This window comes from Poromitra crassiceps (genome assembly GCF_964638095.1).
Source record: "Poromitra crassiceps genome assembly, chromosome: 9".
NCBI classification, from domain to species: domain Eukaryota; kingdom Metazoa; phylum Chordata; class Actinopteri; order Beryciformes; family Melamphaidae; genus Poromitra; species Poromitra crassiceps.
The window spans coordinates 27,078,856-27,098,335 of NC_139630.1; the positions used below are offsets into that span (position 1 = coordinate 27,078,856).

Consider the following 19,480-nt stretch of genomic DNA (forward strand, 5'->3'; position numbering starts at 1 on the left):
CGCACACACGCACACACCTACACACACACACACACACACACACACACACACACACACACACACACACACACACACACACACACACACACACTCCACTTGTTCTTTCCCTTTGATAGTAACAATGGGAAGAATAATGTGAGGCTGAAGACCAACAGGGATTTAGATCTTGTGTGTCATAACCAGCCTTGTGTGTCACAGTGCGGTGATTCATGCGCTCAGCCCCCATCGCCCACAAACACAGACAAATGCAGACTGCAGTCTGAATCAATATCAATCTCTTTTTCCCCGTGAGAGAAAGTGGACTGACTCTGAATTGAAACTTTACTCTCATAGATTCACTTGAAAATGATCAGGCCAGATTAAATTAAATTAAATTAAATTAAATTAAATTAAATTAAATTAAATTAAATTAAATTAAATTAAATTACGACAATGTGTATGCAGATTGGCCTTTATCAGCTTCATAGATTGCAATTTACCATGATCATGTGGTTCAAAACACATGAGGTTTTAAAAAGATCACATGAGGTTTTATCATTTAATGATTCATTATAGATTCCAACAATGTAGAGAAAATTGTTGGTATGCTGACTTTATTGCGTTACTGCGTTCAAATTCAGAGGCTCCAAAGCATTAATCAAGACAGAAATCTCCAGATAAACTATCCAATTTATTTGTTTTTCTTACATAAAATCCACACAGTTTGACACTTTTAGATCACAATCCAGCCATTTGTCTGTTAAAAATGTCCACCTATTGCCGTGGCTTGATTTATATCTAGAATAATCAAGCAGAACTTCCCAGAAAGAGACAATAGCTTTGTACAGTACACGATGTATACATGAAATGACTGTACAACCTCCCAGCTCCTATTGTAACTGCCTTCACTTCTCACATCAATGTGCGGTGTTAAAACTAGGCAAGATACATCATTATGCCAAAGCAGAGGGAGAGAGAGGGAAAAACAGTGAGAGAAACAGAAGTCCAATAAGAGCCATTGCTGTGTGTGTGTGTGTGTGTGTGTGTGTGTGTGTGTGTATGTGCGTGTGTGTGTGTGTGTGTGTATGTGCGTGTGTGTGTGTGTGTCTGTGTGTGCGTGTGTGCGTGTGTGTTGTGTTGTGTGTGTGCGTGCGTGTGTGTGTGTGTGTGCGTGTGCATGTTATGTATGTGTTAACGTGTGTTTGTATGCGTGTTAGTAGCATGTGCATGGTGCACCTACAGTATGCTATATGTGAGGGACAGAAAGTGGTGAGGGAGGTGGTGGCGCGGTGCGTGCGTGCATCCTCAGCAAACAGCAAAAGATACACATCTCTTTTCCTCCTATTCACACACTATCTGTGCAAAAGCAGAGAGAGGCAGCTGGTAGAGAGGAGGAGGAGGAGGAGGATGAGGAGGAGGAGGATGAGGAGGAGGAGGAGGAGGAGTCAGAGGAGGCTGCGGTGTGTCATCCCCCCTGTATTGCGTCTCCTCTCTCAGCCTCGCCGCAGCTCGTGGAGTTTCTGCGCGACGCTTTCCAGCTCCGACTCGATGGCTGCCAGACTTTCAATCTCTGGCTCCTGCGGATTATATATTAAAAAAAATATCCTCACACACAATCAACTTCAGTGTTGGGCAAGTTACTTTCAAAATGTAATATACTACATATTACTAGTTACTTTCATTTGAAAGTAATAAGTTACTTTCACTGTAATAACAGCAGTAGCAGAATGACATCGCCGCCCCAGAACCATCCCGAAAATAATTTAAACCGTCTTGAAGTCAGTGTAAACCATCCAAGATTCTAAATCTCATCCTTTTCCTTTGTTGTTGTCATCTATAGTGGTTATTTGCATGATAACACACAATTTGATTAGGAAATGATTGTATCTTTATTTAAATATGTGCTTGGATTAAAAAGAATGTAACTCAATTTGTAACTTGTGTTACTTGACAAAGTAACTGGTATGATATTACTGAAATCCTATTTGTAATAAGTTATATTACTGAGTTACTGCTAAAAGTAATATATTACATGTAATATGTTACTTTTGTAATGAGTTACCCCCCAGCACTGATCAACTTCCATGCAGCGTTGTGCTGTCTTTCAGCAAGGACACGGTGTTTTCCAGAACAGCCTCTTTCTGTGTCCCATCGTGACATTTCATAAATGTATCACACTTTGTGGACCATCAACTCGAGCGGTCCCTCGATAGCTTCGCTGTGAACATTGTGCCAAAGGGCTAGGCTAGCTGCTGCTGCACCACTTTGTAGCCTCGCGGGATCCACGCTGTGTAACACAGCATGGGGACAGATTCTGTTCAGAATCTTTTTCTGGCACGCCGCCAACGCGTTGACACCTGACTCACTGTGCTGCTCACTCAGGAGCTGCACTCCCAACAAGCAGCTTCTTAGTCTGAAAACGAGTAAGAAAATGAATCATGTTCTGCATGAGTCATTGTTTGAGCCGTCGGCTGGAGCTACACAACACAGTTTACCGCACTGCTGCAGAGACCCACAGACTTTGTTAAGTGGTTTTTGTCTTGTATCCAGGTTAATCAAGCTTATTGTATAGGATTTTTTTTTAATCATCTTAGCGCACTTTTACTGGTTTATTAAATTTGCCTTTCTTTTTTCAGGATCATGTAAGTTGTTTCAGGACATTTCATTGGTAAAAGGGGAAATTGTCGTGAAGATTGTCTTGATTGGTTGAAGGTGATTTCTTGAATGAAGTCATATAATTGGCATGTATAGAGTGAAATGCATTGAAACCAGTAAGATTATCTGCCAGTTCAATGAGATGATATTTGACCAACAATATCATGAAATAAGCTTCGCAGTTCTGGAAACGAGTTACGATCACTTGACACATTTATGTATGTTTCTTCTTTTTTTTTTGCAGTGCGTTGGAGGAGAATGCGATGGAAAAACACACCCACCTCTGGCTTTGGGCTGGCGCTGCCCTCCTCCTCTAAAGCCCTCCTCTCCTCTGGACTCCTCCGAGCGATCATCTGCAGCTCCTTCTCTTCCTGCGTCGCTCCTCTCTCCTCCGCTTCTCCCGCCACCTCCTTGGAGTGATGGGACGGCGCCCCCTGCTGCTGCTGCTGCTGCTGCTGCTCCTCTCCTCCCGCTCTCTTCTTGGCCGACGGGCTCTTGGCCCTCTTGGTCCATCGCTTCAGGCTGTCCTTACTCGCCCTCTTCATCTCTCCTTCGTCGTCCTCCTCCTCTTCCTCCCTCTCCGCCTGTGTGTCGTCGTGTGAGAAGAGTGACGATCTCTTCTTCTGCCCTTCGTCGTCGTCTTCGGCCGACTTCTTCTCCTCTGACTTGTTTTCGGGCGCGTCTCTGTTTTCGTTGGATTCGTCACCTGGGGATATGAAAAGGAGAGAATTGGGTTTTGTTCTTGCTCTCTATTTCCTCACACAAAAAAAACACCTCAAACTACCTGTAGAACACTTCACTTCCCTACCATCAGCAAGAATCCACTCCTGGTAATGAAACATCTCTTGCCAGCTGGCAGCTTTGCCCACAGTAACGCTCGCTGCAGTTTATGGGAGTTAACGGCATGACTGGAACAATCAGATTGCTTGGCTAAACGCCGGCCTTTGTGTAGAATATGCACGTGCCTTTCATTGTGCAACTGGAGCTTTGCCATTTTAGCTTTGAGAAGATTTTTTTTTTTCGCATCAACGATCGGTTGGAAACATTTGGAGATGTAACTGTACAAAAATGAAGGATTAGATTGTGATAGTAAATTACACACCGAAAAGGAAATGTGCGAACTGGAAATGAAAACGTTTCTTCAGATTGATGCCAGACTAGAGGAACCATATTTATAGACAGATCGACAATTTCTGAGACACGTACCTGCATTGTGTTTTTCGCTTGTGTAGCCTCATTTGCAATTGCACAATACAATATGGAGTGGATTTGGTTATTTTCCACATTTATGCCATCACTCATCATCCAATAACTCAGAATCAAGACCCATTTCCCAAAGAACCATATTTGGATATTAAAAGGTTCTTGAAAGGTTCTTTGTGGAACTAAAAACGGTTCTCCCTACGGCATCATTCCAAAGAATAATTTTCGGTTCCATTTCTTCGCACCTTTATATTTTTCTGTGTGCACGTTCTTTTCCCCTTATGTACCATCAAGCACAGTTTGACACATTGCTGAGGATGATTGGATGTATAAGCCAGCAGGCTGCGTGCGGCTCATTGGCATTCCAGGGAGGTTGCGATATTGAATCATGTTGCCTTGGCCTCAGAGTGCCTGACTTGTTATCTTGGCTCCATTCCATTACGGGGAGTGAGGGGGGTGCTGGGGGGGAATTCATCATGTAAATGGAAGCACTGCTATCAGGCACCGTCATATTGCAGCAGGCACTTCCAACTAGAAGGCAGCTTTCATGCCCTCCGCCCTCCTTTACATTCTGCCATCAGTCTTCCTTTGGTCACCTGTGTTCGATCCCTTCGTTTGGATGAAGGTCCTTTATTCCTCCGGTGGAAATCAATTGGATTTGACGAGACCAGGGGTTTTCAAAGTCTGAGACTGTGGGCCTCCCCCCCAGACAATGCTTGGGGACAAAGCCCCCCTCTCATCATCCCCTCCCCAGTTTACTTGCTTTAACGTAGTTTCACTAGATTCCTGGATGCCTATGGGATCACGATTGTTATTTGATCCCATAGACATTAGCCTGATATTGCTGTATGACATACATCTGAAGGCATTTATTTGTTTCTGACTGTGGGAAAGTGGGAAAAACTGTAAAATTCCCCCCCAAACTACTGTATCACTGACTTATCTCTTTAACCAAATCGCACACATTTAGGCCATTCTATGTGATATCATTTTGATGACTAAATGTAATTTTTTTTCTTCACTTCCATTCACTGAGCCTCCCCTGAAACAGTTTGGAGCCCCCCCCCCGGGGAGGCCCGCCTCCCACTTTGAAAACCTGTGGACTCGACCCTTACTATCTGTGTGTGTGTGTGTGTGTGTGTGTGTGTGTGTGTGTGTGTGTGTGTGTGTGTGTGTGTGTGATGCTGCCCATCATCTCTTTGCTAACTCGTGGCTTCCTCTCAGTGGGTCCTCATTGTCGGCAAAAGGACGAATTAAAAACAAAAGACAAGCTAAGAAGAGATATTAAAAAGTAGGGAGATACACACTCGCCTTTCTTCTCCTTACTCATGTCTTCCTCCTCAGAATTCTCCTCGGACTCCGCGGTGCGCTTCTCTTCCTCTTCATCTTCCTCCCTCTTCTCAGACTTGGCCTGGCTCCAGTCGCTCACGGAGTCAGACGGGTGATTGGCCGGGCTCCGGGAGTCAGACAGGTGATTGGCCGGGCTCCGGGAGTCAGACAGGTGATTGGCCGGGCTCCGGGGGTCAGACAGGTGATTGGGCGAGCTCTCGTCTTTCTCTCTCTTCTCCTGCCCTCCTCCTCTCTCATTGCGCTCCCGTGACTCTCCATCTCTCGGGCTCTCATCCTCCTCTTCCTCCCCTCCGTCTCCGTTCCCCGTCCTCTTCTGGTTTAGGATAGATCTTTCACCAGCTCCGCCCAGAGCCTCCAACATGGATCGATCTGATAAGGGAGGAGAGGCAGAGGTCTAATTCACTAGGAGGAATTGATTTCCCGAGGATGCGGCAGCTCCTTACTTAAAAAGCACTATAGTTTATTAAAGAAGTCACATAGTATGGATTTCTTGTTTTCTTGCTAGATGGAGTGAACGAGTGGGTATTTATCAGTCGGCTTTTTATCAGAAAATAAGTAAAATGTGCACCAAATAATGCTACAATGTGTCACAGCCTTTGTAAGTTCTTACCAGAACCTGCATGTAATAGATACATATTGCTACTTCTTTTTATAGGACGTAAACCTCAACAGCAAAATAAGAGTCCTGGCATTAGCAGTGAAAGCCATCGGACATTGTGGAGGTTTTTGTCATCGCTTGTTCTTTCCTTGCCAATTTATCTGTGGCTCTTTCACACGGGTCAATGTAGTGCACTTTTCCCCCCACCGTGTGCTTATTAACAAGGAGTCTGGCACTGACTTTAATCGGCATGTGTGCACTGTCAGGTAGAAGGGCTTCATCTATGACCCGATTCTGTCCACAAGAAGAAGAAAACAAATCTGCAGAATTTAAATTCGGCACCTCAGTAACTCTCCTCCCCTAGTCCCTTAATGGCACACTCACACAAGCCGGTTTTGCGCTAGCGACACCATCAGATGGGGAGTAATGCATCATCGTGGCAGCTGTTGCACATTAGCATGCAGATTAGATGTTCCTCGAAATGGAACAGAGCAGATTTTGTTGACTTGTGATGAAGAGCAAACGGCACAACTCACATGGATGCATCTCAAAATGGTAGCAAAGCAGCAGCCTCCACACATGCACCTACATGTAATTGACTTCAGGACGGTGGCGGAGGAACCCGTTAAAGAAACTCACCGGCGACATCGTCTGCGGTCTGAGGGACGTGGGTCACGTGATCCGATGCTGCAGCAACGCCACCTGGTAGCTGAGCCCTCTCTTGGCCGCCTGGAGTGAAGTGAACGTTATGTTATTTCCTCCTGCAGCGTCTTCATAAACATTATAAGCAGCAACACATCATGCAGCAACTTCACAAGTCACCTTGAACAGCGATGATCTGCAGCTCCTTCAGGAAGTTATGGTGGCGAAGGATAGTGACAAGCCTGTCATCTGCAAAATGTGCACACACACACACACACACACGTGCGCACATCAACAAAAAATGCATGCAAAAGAAAAAAAATATGCAATTGAGCAGACTGCAGGGCGAGCACCCAGGTGCGTGTCATTCCCGGTCGGTCACTCGTTCGCAGGACTCAGCACTTTGCCTCAGGGTTGGTCAGAGTTAATTGCCCTGAAATTTACTGCTTTCAAAGCAGGAGTACAATTAATCATTTGGCCCAGAGAGACGCTGCCAGTAGGATCACAGCCGCGCTGAGCGCTGGTCTTTCTGCTGAGCCACACAGAGCTCTGCATACGCAGCAAGCACAGGGAAGACAAGCACTGTGCTCCAATGGCCACCTATACTCTCTCTCTCTCTCTCTCTCTCTCTTTCTTTTGCTATTCCTCTCTCCGGTCTTTTTATTTTATGCTTTTAGATTTTGTATTATTATAACTGTTTCACTCCCGCCCTGTCACACCCATGACTTTGACAAGCCACTCTGCCTCCCTATCCACCTCCGTCTCGTTCTATTCCTATAAGTGGTGTACAGTTTCCCTCTCACAGCGTCCGCTCCGTAACCAAAGCTGTGTGGGTAATGCTGCCGTGATTGATTTTTTTTTGTTTTTTTTTAACAACAAGGACACACATCAAGGTAATACAATGGCTCTGGAATTGGATAGTCTTGACTGAGTCTATAGTGACCCTTCTGTATACACCCCTCGGCTTCAATCCATTAACCTTATGGTACTTTCATGATGAAAATCAGAGCAAATATTAGTTCTATGAGAAAGGGGACATGGTTAGTTTGAAGACTAAGTATATAAGCAAATAGTTATTGATCGTATTCTGTTACATCACCATGTGGCCATCTTGGTAGGAAAATAACAGGTGATTGTAATCAATTAATGAACAGGTGATTACAATCAAGTGACACAAACAGCCAATGAGATGTGTGTATTGTAGCGCCATATTGGTAGGAAAATGCTTGTGACATCATGGGAATACGATGAATAGGAGCATGATGATGATGATGATGATCAAATGGCAGAGGAAGAGTACGGGACCATCTGCTAATGAAAGGATTTGCGTGCTAACGTGAGCTGACAGTGTAACGACTAAAGGGGAGGTCTGTGCCCTAAAGTGGGCGGGGCTTACCAGTCTTCAGTGTGGCCAGGCACTCCTGACTGACGGCCAGGGGGTGTGGCCTTGACAACACTGTGGCCAGGGCCTCCACAATGCATTTCATCACCTGAGGAGATGGACAGCACGCAGTTTAGTTACTGTGACACCTTGCTATTTTCCTGGTTACATATCAGAAAATGAAATTACACAAATTTTAATTGTTGGCATCTGTGAGTGTTTCAGTGACAATGACATAAGCTAATATTAAACTACATGCTATTGGTCTAAAAAATAAGTTGGTTGATAATGATGGATTGCTTTGGTAGAAAATGTATTATGTATTATATACAGTATGTAGTCCAGTTCCATCTCCCGGATCTACTTGGCCATATTTATTGCTCCACTTCTCTTGCTGTCTCTCTTGTAGGACTACTGCCATTAGACCTAATTCTAGCAAGACCTTCATCTGTCTCTCTCTCTCTCTCTCTCTCTTTCTCTCTCTCTCTCTCTTTCTCTCTCTCTCTCTCTCTCTCTCTCTATTTCTATCTCTGTCTATTTTTCGCCGTCCAGTTAAGTAGCTGCTGCCAGACATTCAGGATGTGAAATGGATCCACCACCAATACAAAACCATTAAGGCCAGGACTCGCCATTGCTCTCAAACCAGGAATGAGATCTATTGAGGTTAGCAAGGTCATATCGAGATTGCCCCTAGTGGATAAGATCTTTAATAGAAGTTCAATTGCTTTGATTAAGCATTTCTAATCACCGCTTTCCCCTTTGAGTTGGAAAAGTCATGGTGAATAGGCAGACTGTAGAGAGGCTGTAGTACTATATTTTGGTCAAAATACATAATTTAATACATTTATCAAACAGCCTACAGGTTTACTCATATCATAGCAGAGTAAGTGTTAGAGAAAAATGTAGCTCACATATAAGTATACAGCGGGCAATACAAATAAGAGCAATAACAGTAATAATAGATAGCCTACAATATAAATAATAATAATAATAATAATATGACAAGAATGTAAGCAAATATTTACCTTGACGTCCTCATTCTCCAAGTGACTTGAAGTCACTGGCAATGACAGAACTGGAAGAAAACCAAAACATGATGAACATCATAGCTTATCTTTTGTAATTTTTTACAATAGGCTACACCATAAGATAGCCTACAGTTTATATGAAGGTGTGTAGGCTATGACAATATTATGCGCTAAAGGTGGAGGTTAAATTCACTCCATCTTTTGCTCCGGTAGGCTTCCCTGCAAAGATCTCATGCGAACAGCACTGTGCCTCGACAGTGTTTGGCGCTGTCCTTGGTGCTGAACAGAAGCAGGGACGGCACACAACGCCGATTTCTCCCAACAAAGGGAACATATACCGTCAGATCTCAATCAACTTTAACAAGGTGTGTATCACTTTCTTACCGCAGTTGGATAATATTGTCAAAATGAACAATCCTCTCCCGATCATCTTTGCAAATGAGGCGCATGAAGCTCTCCAGGAACAGAAAATGGCAAAGCTTATTTCAGAAGGGGGAGATTTCCCTCTCGCCTCGAGTGAAGTCGGTGGATTACGGATTCATCCCGAACAAAACTTAGCCTTTCGTTATTTCTGGAGAGCTAAATTTCCTTCAGCATCCTGCACCGACCCCGCAGCCTCCGTCCGTCCTCTGCTCTCTCTCTCTCGCTCTCCACCGAGTCCTCTCCGCAACAGCAGCCGCTTTTATACAGCAGGACAGTGTGCGGGAAGGAAATGACATCATCCTGGGACACAATGATCACTGTGATAGCTAACAAATATTTGACTAGAAGAAGAAGAAAAGGCTTGAATGCTTGTGAAGATTGGAGGATGGATGGAAACCTCTGTCTATTCAGACCTTGTGTGTGTGAGGGGGGTATTATTATTCCTTCCATATTATTATTATTATTATTATTATTCTAGTCTGATAATTAAAAAGCTGCTTACATGGTAAAAGTAAAAGCAATCGTTCAATTTAATTACTCAAAGTGAAAGTAAAAAAGGCACAGGCTCTGAAATGTATTAAAGGGATACACCACTTTTTTGGAAGTTTAGCTCATTTGCCACATCCCCCCCAACATAACCAAGATACACCATGCTTTACCGGCACTGTCCGCTCAGTTTACAGTGAGCTACAGTCGTGAAGTTAATTATCGCCATAGAATGGAGGCAAATGGTACAGCTGTTAAGAATCTGCCAAAACACACATCTCACGAGGCCAAAATACATGTTGTGCTTCGGGTACTCACCACACGATGAAATGTTAATCCAAAATGCACATAATCTGTCTTTTTGGAAGGAAAAGAGGTCGGCGGCCATGTTTGGAAAGTAGTGCCGGCTACCTCTTTTCCTTCCAAAAAGACCAATTATGTGCATTTTGGATTCATATTTCAGGCTCCATTCTATGGCGATAATTACTAACTTCACGGCTGTAGCTCACTGTAAACTGAGCGGACAGTGCCGGTAAGGCATGGTGTATCTTGGTTATGTGGGGGAGATGTGGCAAATGAGCTAAACTTCCAAAAAAGTGGTGTATCCCTTTAAGTATAAAAAAACGTGTCAAACAGTGAAAAGCCCTGAGAAAACGTGTCCTAAGAGGTCTGACCTGGTGGCACAGAGAGTTGGCTTGCTGCCCTGCGCTGTTGAGGCTTCAGTCACTTTTGAGGTCGTGGGTTCGATCCTCGGTCAGTTTTGAATGGTGACAGCCAAACGGAAGAGACAAAAGCGCCCAGAGAAGAGCTGTGAGGAGTGTGAAGGGGAGCTGGTGGTGTGAAGGAATAATTGAGCACACAGTGACGCGAGGGCATGAGGTTGGCCGGTTTGATTCCCGCTCCACCGCCACCACCTGGAGTTAGCTGGGGGAAGGGGGGCTGCTCTCCCCCCTGACCTCCACAGAGACATGAGCAGAGGGTTATGAGACAGAAAATCACAGAAAGCTGAACTTATGCTGACATTGGAAGTCGTTTCGTTGTGTGATGACGTCTGCACTGCTGCCGCCAGGCGTAAAACATAACTTTCTGCTAAACGGCTCAGTATCTGTATATGACATGTCTGCTCTGGATCTCTTTGCACTCTGTCCACAGTGTCCATTTCTGTGGATGCGCCTGTAGGAGGCGATGTGTCACTCTGTGTATCTGCCTGTAGGAGGCGCTACACTGCTCTGTCAGCTGGTGATGTTAAAGACAGGGCAGTGCTGTAATATGTCTCCTCCATCGGGAATCAAACTAACATCTCATCTTGCTGAGCTATGAGCTGGGACTTCAGCTTCTGATTTCTACACACTCTGTTCACACTGACAATAACACACAGAGAGCATAAAGAGTGAGGTAGGATTTGAACCAGTGAGCTGAGATAGAGTCAGGGACTGACTAGACTCCTTCATCAGCTTATTTCTCAAGTGTTCAAACTATGGAGTATGATAAAGAAGGATCACTGGTGCAGCTTATAATGTGAACATTTCTTAAGCCACTGCCTAAGGCTGGGATTGAACCAACAACATCCACATGTTTATCTGAGTGAGCTATAGCCCACTTCCTCTTGTAGTATTTTCATATTGTAGCTTTGAACCTTGATCTGTGACTGTTGAAGTAGGTCTCTGACATGAAGGAGATAAGAGAGGAATATGAGCGTGTGACTTGAAAAAGAAACCCCATCGGGAATCGAACCAACCGTCTACCTGTCAGGTAGAGACAGTGACACAGCCACTCATCTCTACCTGTCAGGTAGAGACAGTGACACGGCCACGCATCTCGCTAAGCTATGAGCTGTTATGGAGATAAGGGAGAAATATGAGTGTGTGATTTGAAAAAGAGAGTTGCGCTTCACAATTAGGATTTTCGGACTTCAAAATCTTCAGGAAAGTATCCTGCAGCATTTGGTATGTCACCTGGACAAGATCTTTCCAGGTACTAAATCGGCTGGGATCCAGTAGATCTGGATGCTGATTGATCTGTATGAGGCCACCAAACAGGTGTGTGGTGAAAAGGTCATTGTTCAGAAGGTGCTGCTGCCAGCTGCTGTGCTACTTCTGAGTTTACATGAGCTCATCTTAATCATCTTATTTCTACAAGGGTTCTTCACACTACTGACAACAATAACATGAGTGAGAGGGGTTTGAACCAGCAACCTTCTGCATGACAGCATCTACTTGTCTCAGTTTGTGGAAACAACAATCAGTGTAGTAATACCTGCTGCTTTTATAGAAACCTCTGGAATTACTGAACTAGAAAACCAACCACGAAGGGACTCGAACCCTCAGTCTTCTGATCCGAAGTCAGACGCCTTATCCATTAGGCCACGTGGTCTGACTGGTAGAACAAGGTCACTTCTTTTGTTTGTCACTTTGTTTCGGTGTCACGCAGCCTACATTTTTATTTAAAAATCTTTATTTGGATATGATCCCTCCTACTACAGTATTGCTATGATGAATTCACTGACAGATCCCATCCCCTCATCAATCAACAATCACTGTTTCATGAAACACAACATCATCCATAGCAAGATTGTATACATCTAAATCTGCACCTCCCTACTTATCGAACCATTTTATAAAAAAAAAAATCACACCCACAATACAAGAGGCATTCAAACACATTTTATTCCCATGACGCACACAGATGCAGAAAAAGTAGTTCAAAGTACTTTGTAAAATAACGCATTAAATTGACAATGTACATGTATGATATATGAAATAAAATATAGCCTACAAAAAACCGCAATGCCAGCTAAAATATGCCTCTTAATTGAGTTTATTGACACAACAGTATGAAAACTTGGAGAAATCAGATGCTAACACCCACACTGAGGAACAGCTCAGCGGGATGAGCAGCTGTTTCTTTGTCTCTGCATGAAGGGCTGAGTGTTGGTTCCCGATGGAGGAGAAATGTTGTTCAGCAAACCGGTCTCCCACCTCTTTAACATGGCTGGAAACACACTGGCTGACAGAGCGCCTCCTACAGACAGTCAGCCCACCCCTCAGCCACTTTTGAATGGCAACAGCCAGAGGAAAGAGTGAAAACCACTGAGAAAACAAGTTTTAAGAGGTCTGACCTGGTGGCACAGAGGGTTAGCTTGCTGCCCAGCAGTATTGACCCCTCCATGGCTTTTGAGGTCGTGGGTTCAAGTCTCAGTCACTTTTGAATGGACAGCCAGAGGAAAGAGAAGAAAGTGCCCACAGATTAGCTACGTAACTATTTATAAATTGACTAAAAGCTCAAATATATCCTTTTGACCTATAGCCAGCCACTTCAAAAGTCATACAGAGAGAAATACAGCATCAGTGGCAGTGCCTTTGTGGTTCACTCTGTATGTCAGCTGCCTTCAGAGAGAGAGGCTGTGAGTTCAAACCTGGGATGTGCACAAACTGAACTTTAATCTGTCCTTTTTGTGGCAGCAAAGTTATTTGTATTTAAATACTAATAATAACTAATAACTAATGATTAACTACTATATGCACAAGCTGACATTTAGTAATCATTAACTAATGAATACCTACTCATTAACTATGGTTAACTAGTGATTGACTAATGACAAATTATTCATTAGCTACTCATGAACTATTAGTTAATGATTAGTTTACTAGTAACTACTACATTATTTGTGTACGTTATTGTAAAGTGTTACCGATGATTGTAATCAACGTGAAGCTGGAAGAATTGTGTATCTGTTTTGTTCTTATTAAAGAAAGAAGCTGTTTTGGCTCCTCCACAAGCAACGCGCCTGATGATCCATGTGAAAGATCCTGCCTAATTGTTTTAATATGTATTGATGTATGCTAATTAGATAGGGGGTGTTATCCCTTGAGAGTCTTGCATAGTCTGGTTTGAATTTACCCTACAACAGGTAGGGCAGGCTATATTCAAGACATGATCCTTAACTCATACTGTATTCCCTTCTGCCAGGTAACAAGGTTAGGTGCGTTATATGCTGCTCTAATCTTCTTTAATTGTGGCAATGCAAAATCACTCAAGCTAAAAAGCAATAATCTCTCAATCAAGAGTAATCGATCTGAGAGTAATCCTATTATGTCTTAGAGGAGGTACTCCATGGATTATCAGATGATAAATTAATCTGTACAAATGTTTTGAAAGTGACCTTCCAGAAACCTGCTATTCCTCACTCTCATACTACAGTCCATAATAGAAAACATGGTGAGATAAGTTCAGTTCTCCTTTGAATGTGGTATTGTGCATTTTGAGAGCGCTTATGCAAATCCACCATTAGGACTGTTTTGGAATGATATAATAATAAGATGTGGATATATCTGAATCTATACTGAAATAGCCTACTGGAATGTGATACGTCTCATACCAATTCATATCAAATGTCCCTATACTATTTTTTTTTATAAAACTGTTACAGCTGGGAAGGGTTTATGAATGATATAATTATGAGATGTAGGTCTATTTACATTATGACCAACGTAAGCATCATCCTAAAGTTGTTTGCTTTCTTTAAGCATCGAGTCTCACATGTGCATGGAACTCGTTGGTCATGTTCTCTTTTGTGCCCGACACATTCATTAAAAAACGCGAGACAATGGCAGGCTCCCTAGGCGTGGGCTGGACTGTTTGCCGTTTCAAATTTCCTATTGCGCCACGCTTCGAGATCCCAAAGATCTCATAATGATTTCAGAGAGACAATAATGGCCAATCTACGTCAGAGGCGGATCCATATTTGTCCTGCATAAACCGCCGGTGGCTTTGTTTGAACATGAAGAGGGCTCTTTGAATGCAACAATAAGGTCATTATGAAACCCATGGCAGCCTTGATCCATCCAAGATGAATGGCAGACAATGTGGATAAGATGTTGCAGGCCTAAATATTAAATACAGAGAAAATACACATTTCAGATCCCAAGTTTTAAGACGAATCAAAATGCATATTTAGGTGATAACCGCTGAAACAAGTTTCAAATGTCTTTATTGGTCATAATAAATGTCTTCCTTGAATACATCTCGAGGAGTTGCGCAAAATTCATGTAAAATATGTCATTTATTGTAGATTGATTAAAAAAAATACCTCCTCAAATGTTTAAACTATAAACACATTACAAAGGACCGGAGGTATCCCATCCTCCATCCAAAGGTTACGACTGCAGCTGTAACATGTTTACCCTCAAACAGGACTTTCAAAAACCACCCTATTCTGCTACCGGTATATACAAGTCAACTCTGCCATGCTGAATGCACACGGTTTTCGTGGTTTCATTCAATGGGTACAACAGAACTCAATTAAAATTACTGAGCAAATCCGAGTAACATGAGATGAGCTTAATATAGCGTTCACCTGCCCTGCTGTTGTATGTAATTATAGTCATTACATGCAGTCAATACATTACGCTTTGTGTTATGTGTCATGTCATGTAGTAGATGATCGTATTACACGGCTCCTTCTTTCAATGCTGGTATTCAGTGTGCATAGATAAATAGCACTGACAACATGCTCGTCAAGATCCAACATATAGAGTTTTGAGTGTTTTTGCTCTTTGCAGCATCAGGACACACAATGTGTGGCTGTACTGGCTGACAGTGTCCCCCCCTAGTGCTCAACGCATGATAAGGCAGATACAGGAGGACAGAGCAGCAGCAAAGGAAAGTAGGCCAGCTGCAGCAGCCTGGAGATTTGAAAGGCAGGCTGAGGCTTGTGACTACAAGGTCTCCTTTGAACCCTCAGAGCATCTGAAGAGCTCCCTCAATCCACCATCAAGGCGTCCTTGAACTGAACAGCTTCCGGTCTGAATGTGTGGAACTGTGTGAATGTGTTGCTTCAGGCAGTCAGTAATTTTTTTGTCACAAGTTTGGATTAAAATGCTACTTATAGCATACTTATACTTTATGCATGCAACATCGAATTATCTTCTTCATCCAATTTCAATGATCAAATTATCCAATTATTATTATATTATTATCCAATTATCTTCTTCGTTATCTATTTAACAAGATTTGAAAAGATTGAACATTTAGCACTGGCGGAAAAAGTACAAAGTCAACCCAAATTTCCATAATAGGTTCAAATTTTCATATAGCAGCAATAACTATGTTTTAAGTGTGTCCTTAAAAGCATTACCAGAATTACTAGATATTCACTTACTTTTTTGGGTCAAGGACTTCTTGGGCCTAAACAATAATTTTGGTTACACAAATAATTAACACATTGAGTGCCAGCCATTTTTTCATCCTGTAGGTAAGTTGTGCCAGGGTTTTTTTTGAGGATTCTGGCTCATTTTACAAGAGCCGAGGATTATTTTCTGTTAAGAATTCATGAACACCAATCATCTAAAAATAACTAATAGAATGTGTGCTTTCTCTGTCTAAAAGAGTTAGTTTGCAGAGTTAGTAGTTATGTAGATATTAGCCGTTGAGTACAGCATGGTTTCAGTGTCTGGAAATTTATTCAGAGATAAATGGCTTTTTGTGAAACAGTCACTTTAACCATTCATTTTTGGCATCAGTAAGACCGTCAGACATTCTAAACAATAGTTTTGAACAGTAATTTCCTCCATAACAACAGGAAACACCCCTCTCATTCAAACTCCTCCCTCCGTGTGTCTTCTCCTCCTTCCTCCTGGCTCTACAACGGGCGTGTCAGAAGCGCGTTGCTGCTGCCTGCCTGCCTGCCTGCGTGCCTGCCTGCCTGCTTGCCTGCGTGCGGACGCTCCTTGTGCGAGTCAAGATGGGCCGGGGAATGCGTGGGCGATGGGCAGATGTTGATTCTGGCCTTTCTGAGGTGTTTCAAAGTGTGTTTCACCTATAATCTATTTTGCAAATCGCTCTCCGCTCTCTGTGTGCTGCTGCCTGCGCGCGGCCGCTCTCGGGCAAGACAAGTCTGGAATGGATTACTGTAAAATCGCCTCGCCATTTCCTTGAATGGCTTGCTCCCGCGGCAGTTTTTTCTTTGATTTCGCTCGTCTGGGGGAGCACTGTCAACACTTAGTGGGTCGGTAAAATAGATTATACACATTCTCTTGCTCCAATAGTGATCTCGAAGATGTAAAAGTTGTTGATTGATGTCCCACCGTCAAAAAAAAAAAATGTTTATGTAAGACGAGATATCTCGGCTCTGGCACTCAAGCGTTGGATTATGTAAGACGAGATACCTCGGCTATGGCACTTAACGTGTTAATTTGCAATCATTAATAACCTATTATTAAAACATTTTACTTCTATTGTTTGGGTTTACAACTGCCATGTTTGTATAATAAGTAATACTGTGTCGTTCAAACTGTACTAGGCCAGATTTTATATCTAAAAATACACCTGTCGTATCAGCCTAAACCACAAAGTGGGGCTGTAACAGAGAATATTGGCCCCTAGATCCGCCCCTTTGCCCAAATGACATTCTAGTGTTGGGTATGATCACTGGTGGGAAAGTGGACCAATTGAATCTCAAGAGCGAAATGCAAACATTCTCCTAAAGAGCATTTGAGACGAGTGATCTCTCCTTCCACAGAAAGATGGACTCGCCTCCACCCTCACCAGATACTAAGAAGAGGGACTTTATATCAGAGGAGTGAGGTCACACTACATGATCTCTGGGTTTTGAGCCCCTCAAACTTCAACCCAATTAGTTCCCTCTTGCTACCATTCGGGGCCGCCAACGTGCCATGTCACCTTGTGTAGCTTTAAATGCCATTGTGGCACCACATAAGACAGAAAAAACAACAAGGTGGTTCACAAACTTTCCTTTGCCGCTGTACCTGCCTCAGCCATAACCAGTACAGCAGTGAGATGCCTGCTACAGAACCCCAAGACCTCCGAACACCAGGGGGAGCAGCAGGAAAAGGAGGGGGGCTGCCTGAGGTGGAGCAGCGGACTCAGCAGGGGACTGGCCTGACTTGGCTGCACTTGGCCGGGTGAAGATGTATGGGTGCTCCTGCAAATAGGATACAGATGTGTCAGGGACAGGGTCACTTACAGTCATGTTTAGGTGTGTCTCAAAAGCAGATAATCATGACTTAAACTCTATTTTGAAGGTTAGCATTTCTTTTTAGCTTTCCTTTTTTTCAATTCTCAATGTTTTATTGCTTTTATTAAGTAATAACTAGCATCTCGCGCGCTCGATTCCTCACTCGATGACATCATCAGTGATGTCATCACTGAACTATCCTTGTGTGTGAGAGTGCATTTATTACATCACTGATGATGTCATCAGTGGGACAGACAGAGAAAACAGACAGACTCCGAGCTCCCTTTTATATACTGATGATGATGATTATGTCACTACTGTTTTATTTAGTTATAACTGCTACTATTATTTATTTTCTTTTGGTTTGATTATTATATTATGGTATTTGCCTCTTGTGATGTTTATTGTCTGTCTGCTAGAAAGCACTTTGAGCTGCTTTTCTGCATTAAAGGTGATTATGCAAATAAAGTTATTATTATCAGCATCATCATCATTATTATTATATAAAAATCTGTGGTATAATTTGTTTTTTTTGTTTTTTTGTTTTTTGTTTTTACCACCACAAGCACTTTTTGACCAACACCAAAGCACTGCATAGAAATGTGTTGCCTATTCATCTATTGGAACTACTGAGCTATATTGATTGGAACTCCCTGGTTCTAATCAAGTGATTAATATGATGTATTCAGTAATTCAGTAACTAGGACTATTTATCTCAAAAGGTCAATAATATTTTTTATGAGCCGTTTCTCTCCTCAATCCTCAATCCTCCTCAATTTAGTCTTTCAGTCATTGTGGTTGTCACATGAATAATGTTCAAAGCTTTTCATGGTTGGTAAAAGTCTCTGGTACTGAATTGGTCACATATGCTGCCCTAAGGTATAAGTAAAGACATGTACATTCAAAGTCTTACCAAAGATGGACAGATGAGGCTGATGGGGTCCGAGAAGCTGTTCACCATAAGCTTCTCTCCCTCGGGCTGAAACTGAACAGGAGACAGAGGCAAGAGGAAGCACAGATTTGTGGTACATCACTACTTCTATTTTCACTGTAAGTTACAAAAGCGAGACGTAGGATAGATGGAAAAAGCTGCTTCCTGTAAACATCCAAAAAGCAATATCAATGTGAACAGCAGGAGGGCAGCAGCGGACTTTAGACCTCGAATATAACGAGTTCCATCCAAAACAACAGGTAGATCATTGCTCACCATGTTATTCCACAGCCCCTTTGCCAGCTCCTCGTGTCCCTTGATGGTGAAGTGGAAGCAGTCGTGAGTGAAGAAGCTCATATCGATCTTGTCGTTCTGCTCAGGGACACAAAGCGCAAAGAAGCCGGTGTTGATTTCCTGATGGAGAGCTTTGGAACACGGCTTCGCTGCCATCTCACAAGCCCAACGCTACATCCATCAACTTTCCACGAATGATTCAATCACTGCTGTGTCATGTTTCACATTGATTTACATGTATCTTTGATATTGCTCAAGTGGGGATGGATAGATTACCGGGAGGCGGGGAGGGTTTACATGTATCTTTGATATTGCTCAAGTGGGGATGGATAGATTACCGGGAGGCGGGGAGGGTCAGCGAGTTTCAGAAAGGGCTGAAGGACGACAGCAAAGTCTTCTCTGAAGAAACGATCAGTGTAGAGCAGCTGCTCCAGTCTTTTCTGGAGGGATGTGATGTGAAATCATTTCAAAGTGTTATCTCCCATCTGTCTGTCTGTCTGTCTGTCTGTCTGTCTGTCTGTCTGTCTGTATGTCT

The 19,480-nt window shown here is 43.0% G+C and overlaps 1 protein-coding gene across 2 annotated transcripts; it reads right to left on the minus strand.

The window, feature by feature from the left end:
* Window positions 1–705: 705 nt before the first annotated feature.
* On the minus strand, window positions 706–9,465 carry chga (chromogranin A). Of its 2 annotated transcripts, none has more exons than XM_083643574.1 (8): window positions 9,221–9,465; window positions 8,834–8,883; window positions 7,824–7,917; window positions 6,608–6,676; window positions 6,425–6,514; window positions 5,164–5,556; window positions 2,916–3,340; window positions 706–1,556 (listed from the first exon to the last, which is right to left on the minus strand). In XM_083643574.1, the coding sequence occupies exons 1-8, from the start codon at window positions 9,264–9,266 to the stop codon at window positions 1,473–1,475; spliced, it is 1,251 nt and encodes a 416-aa protein (XP_083499700.1). In that variant the 5' UTR covers window positions 9,267–9,465; the 3' UTR covers window positions 706–1,472. The 2 variants fall into 2 exon arrangements, with proteins under 2 accessions (XP_083499700.1, XP_083499699.1); XM_083643573.1 differs by having other exon boundaries at window positions 5,149–5,556.
* Between the last annotated feature and the right edge of the window lie 10,015 nt (window positions 9,466–19,480).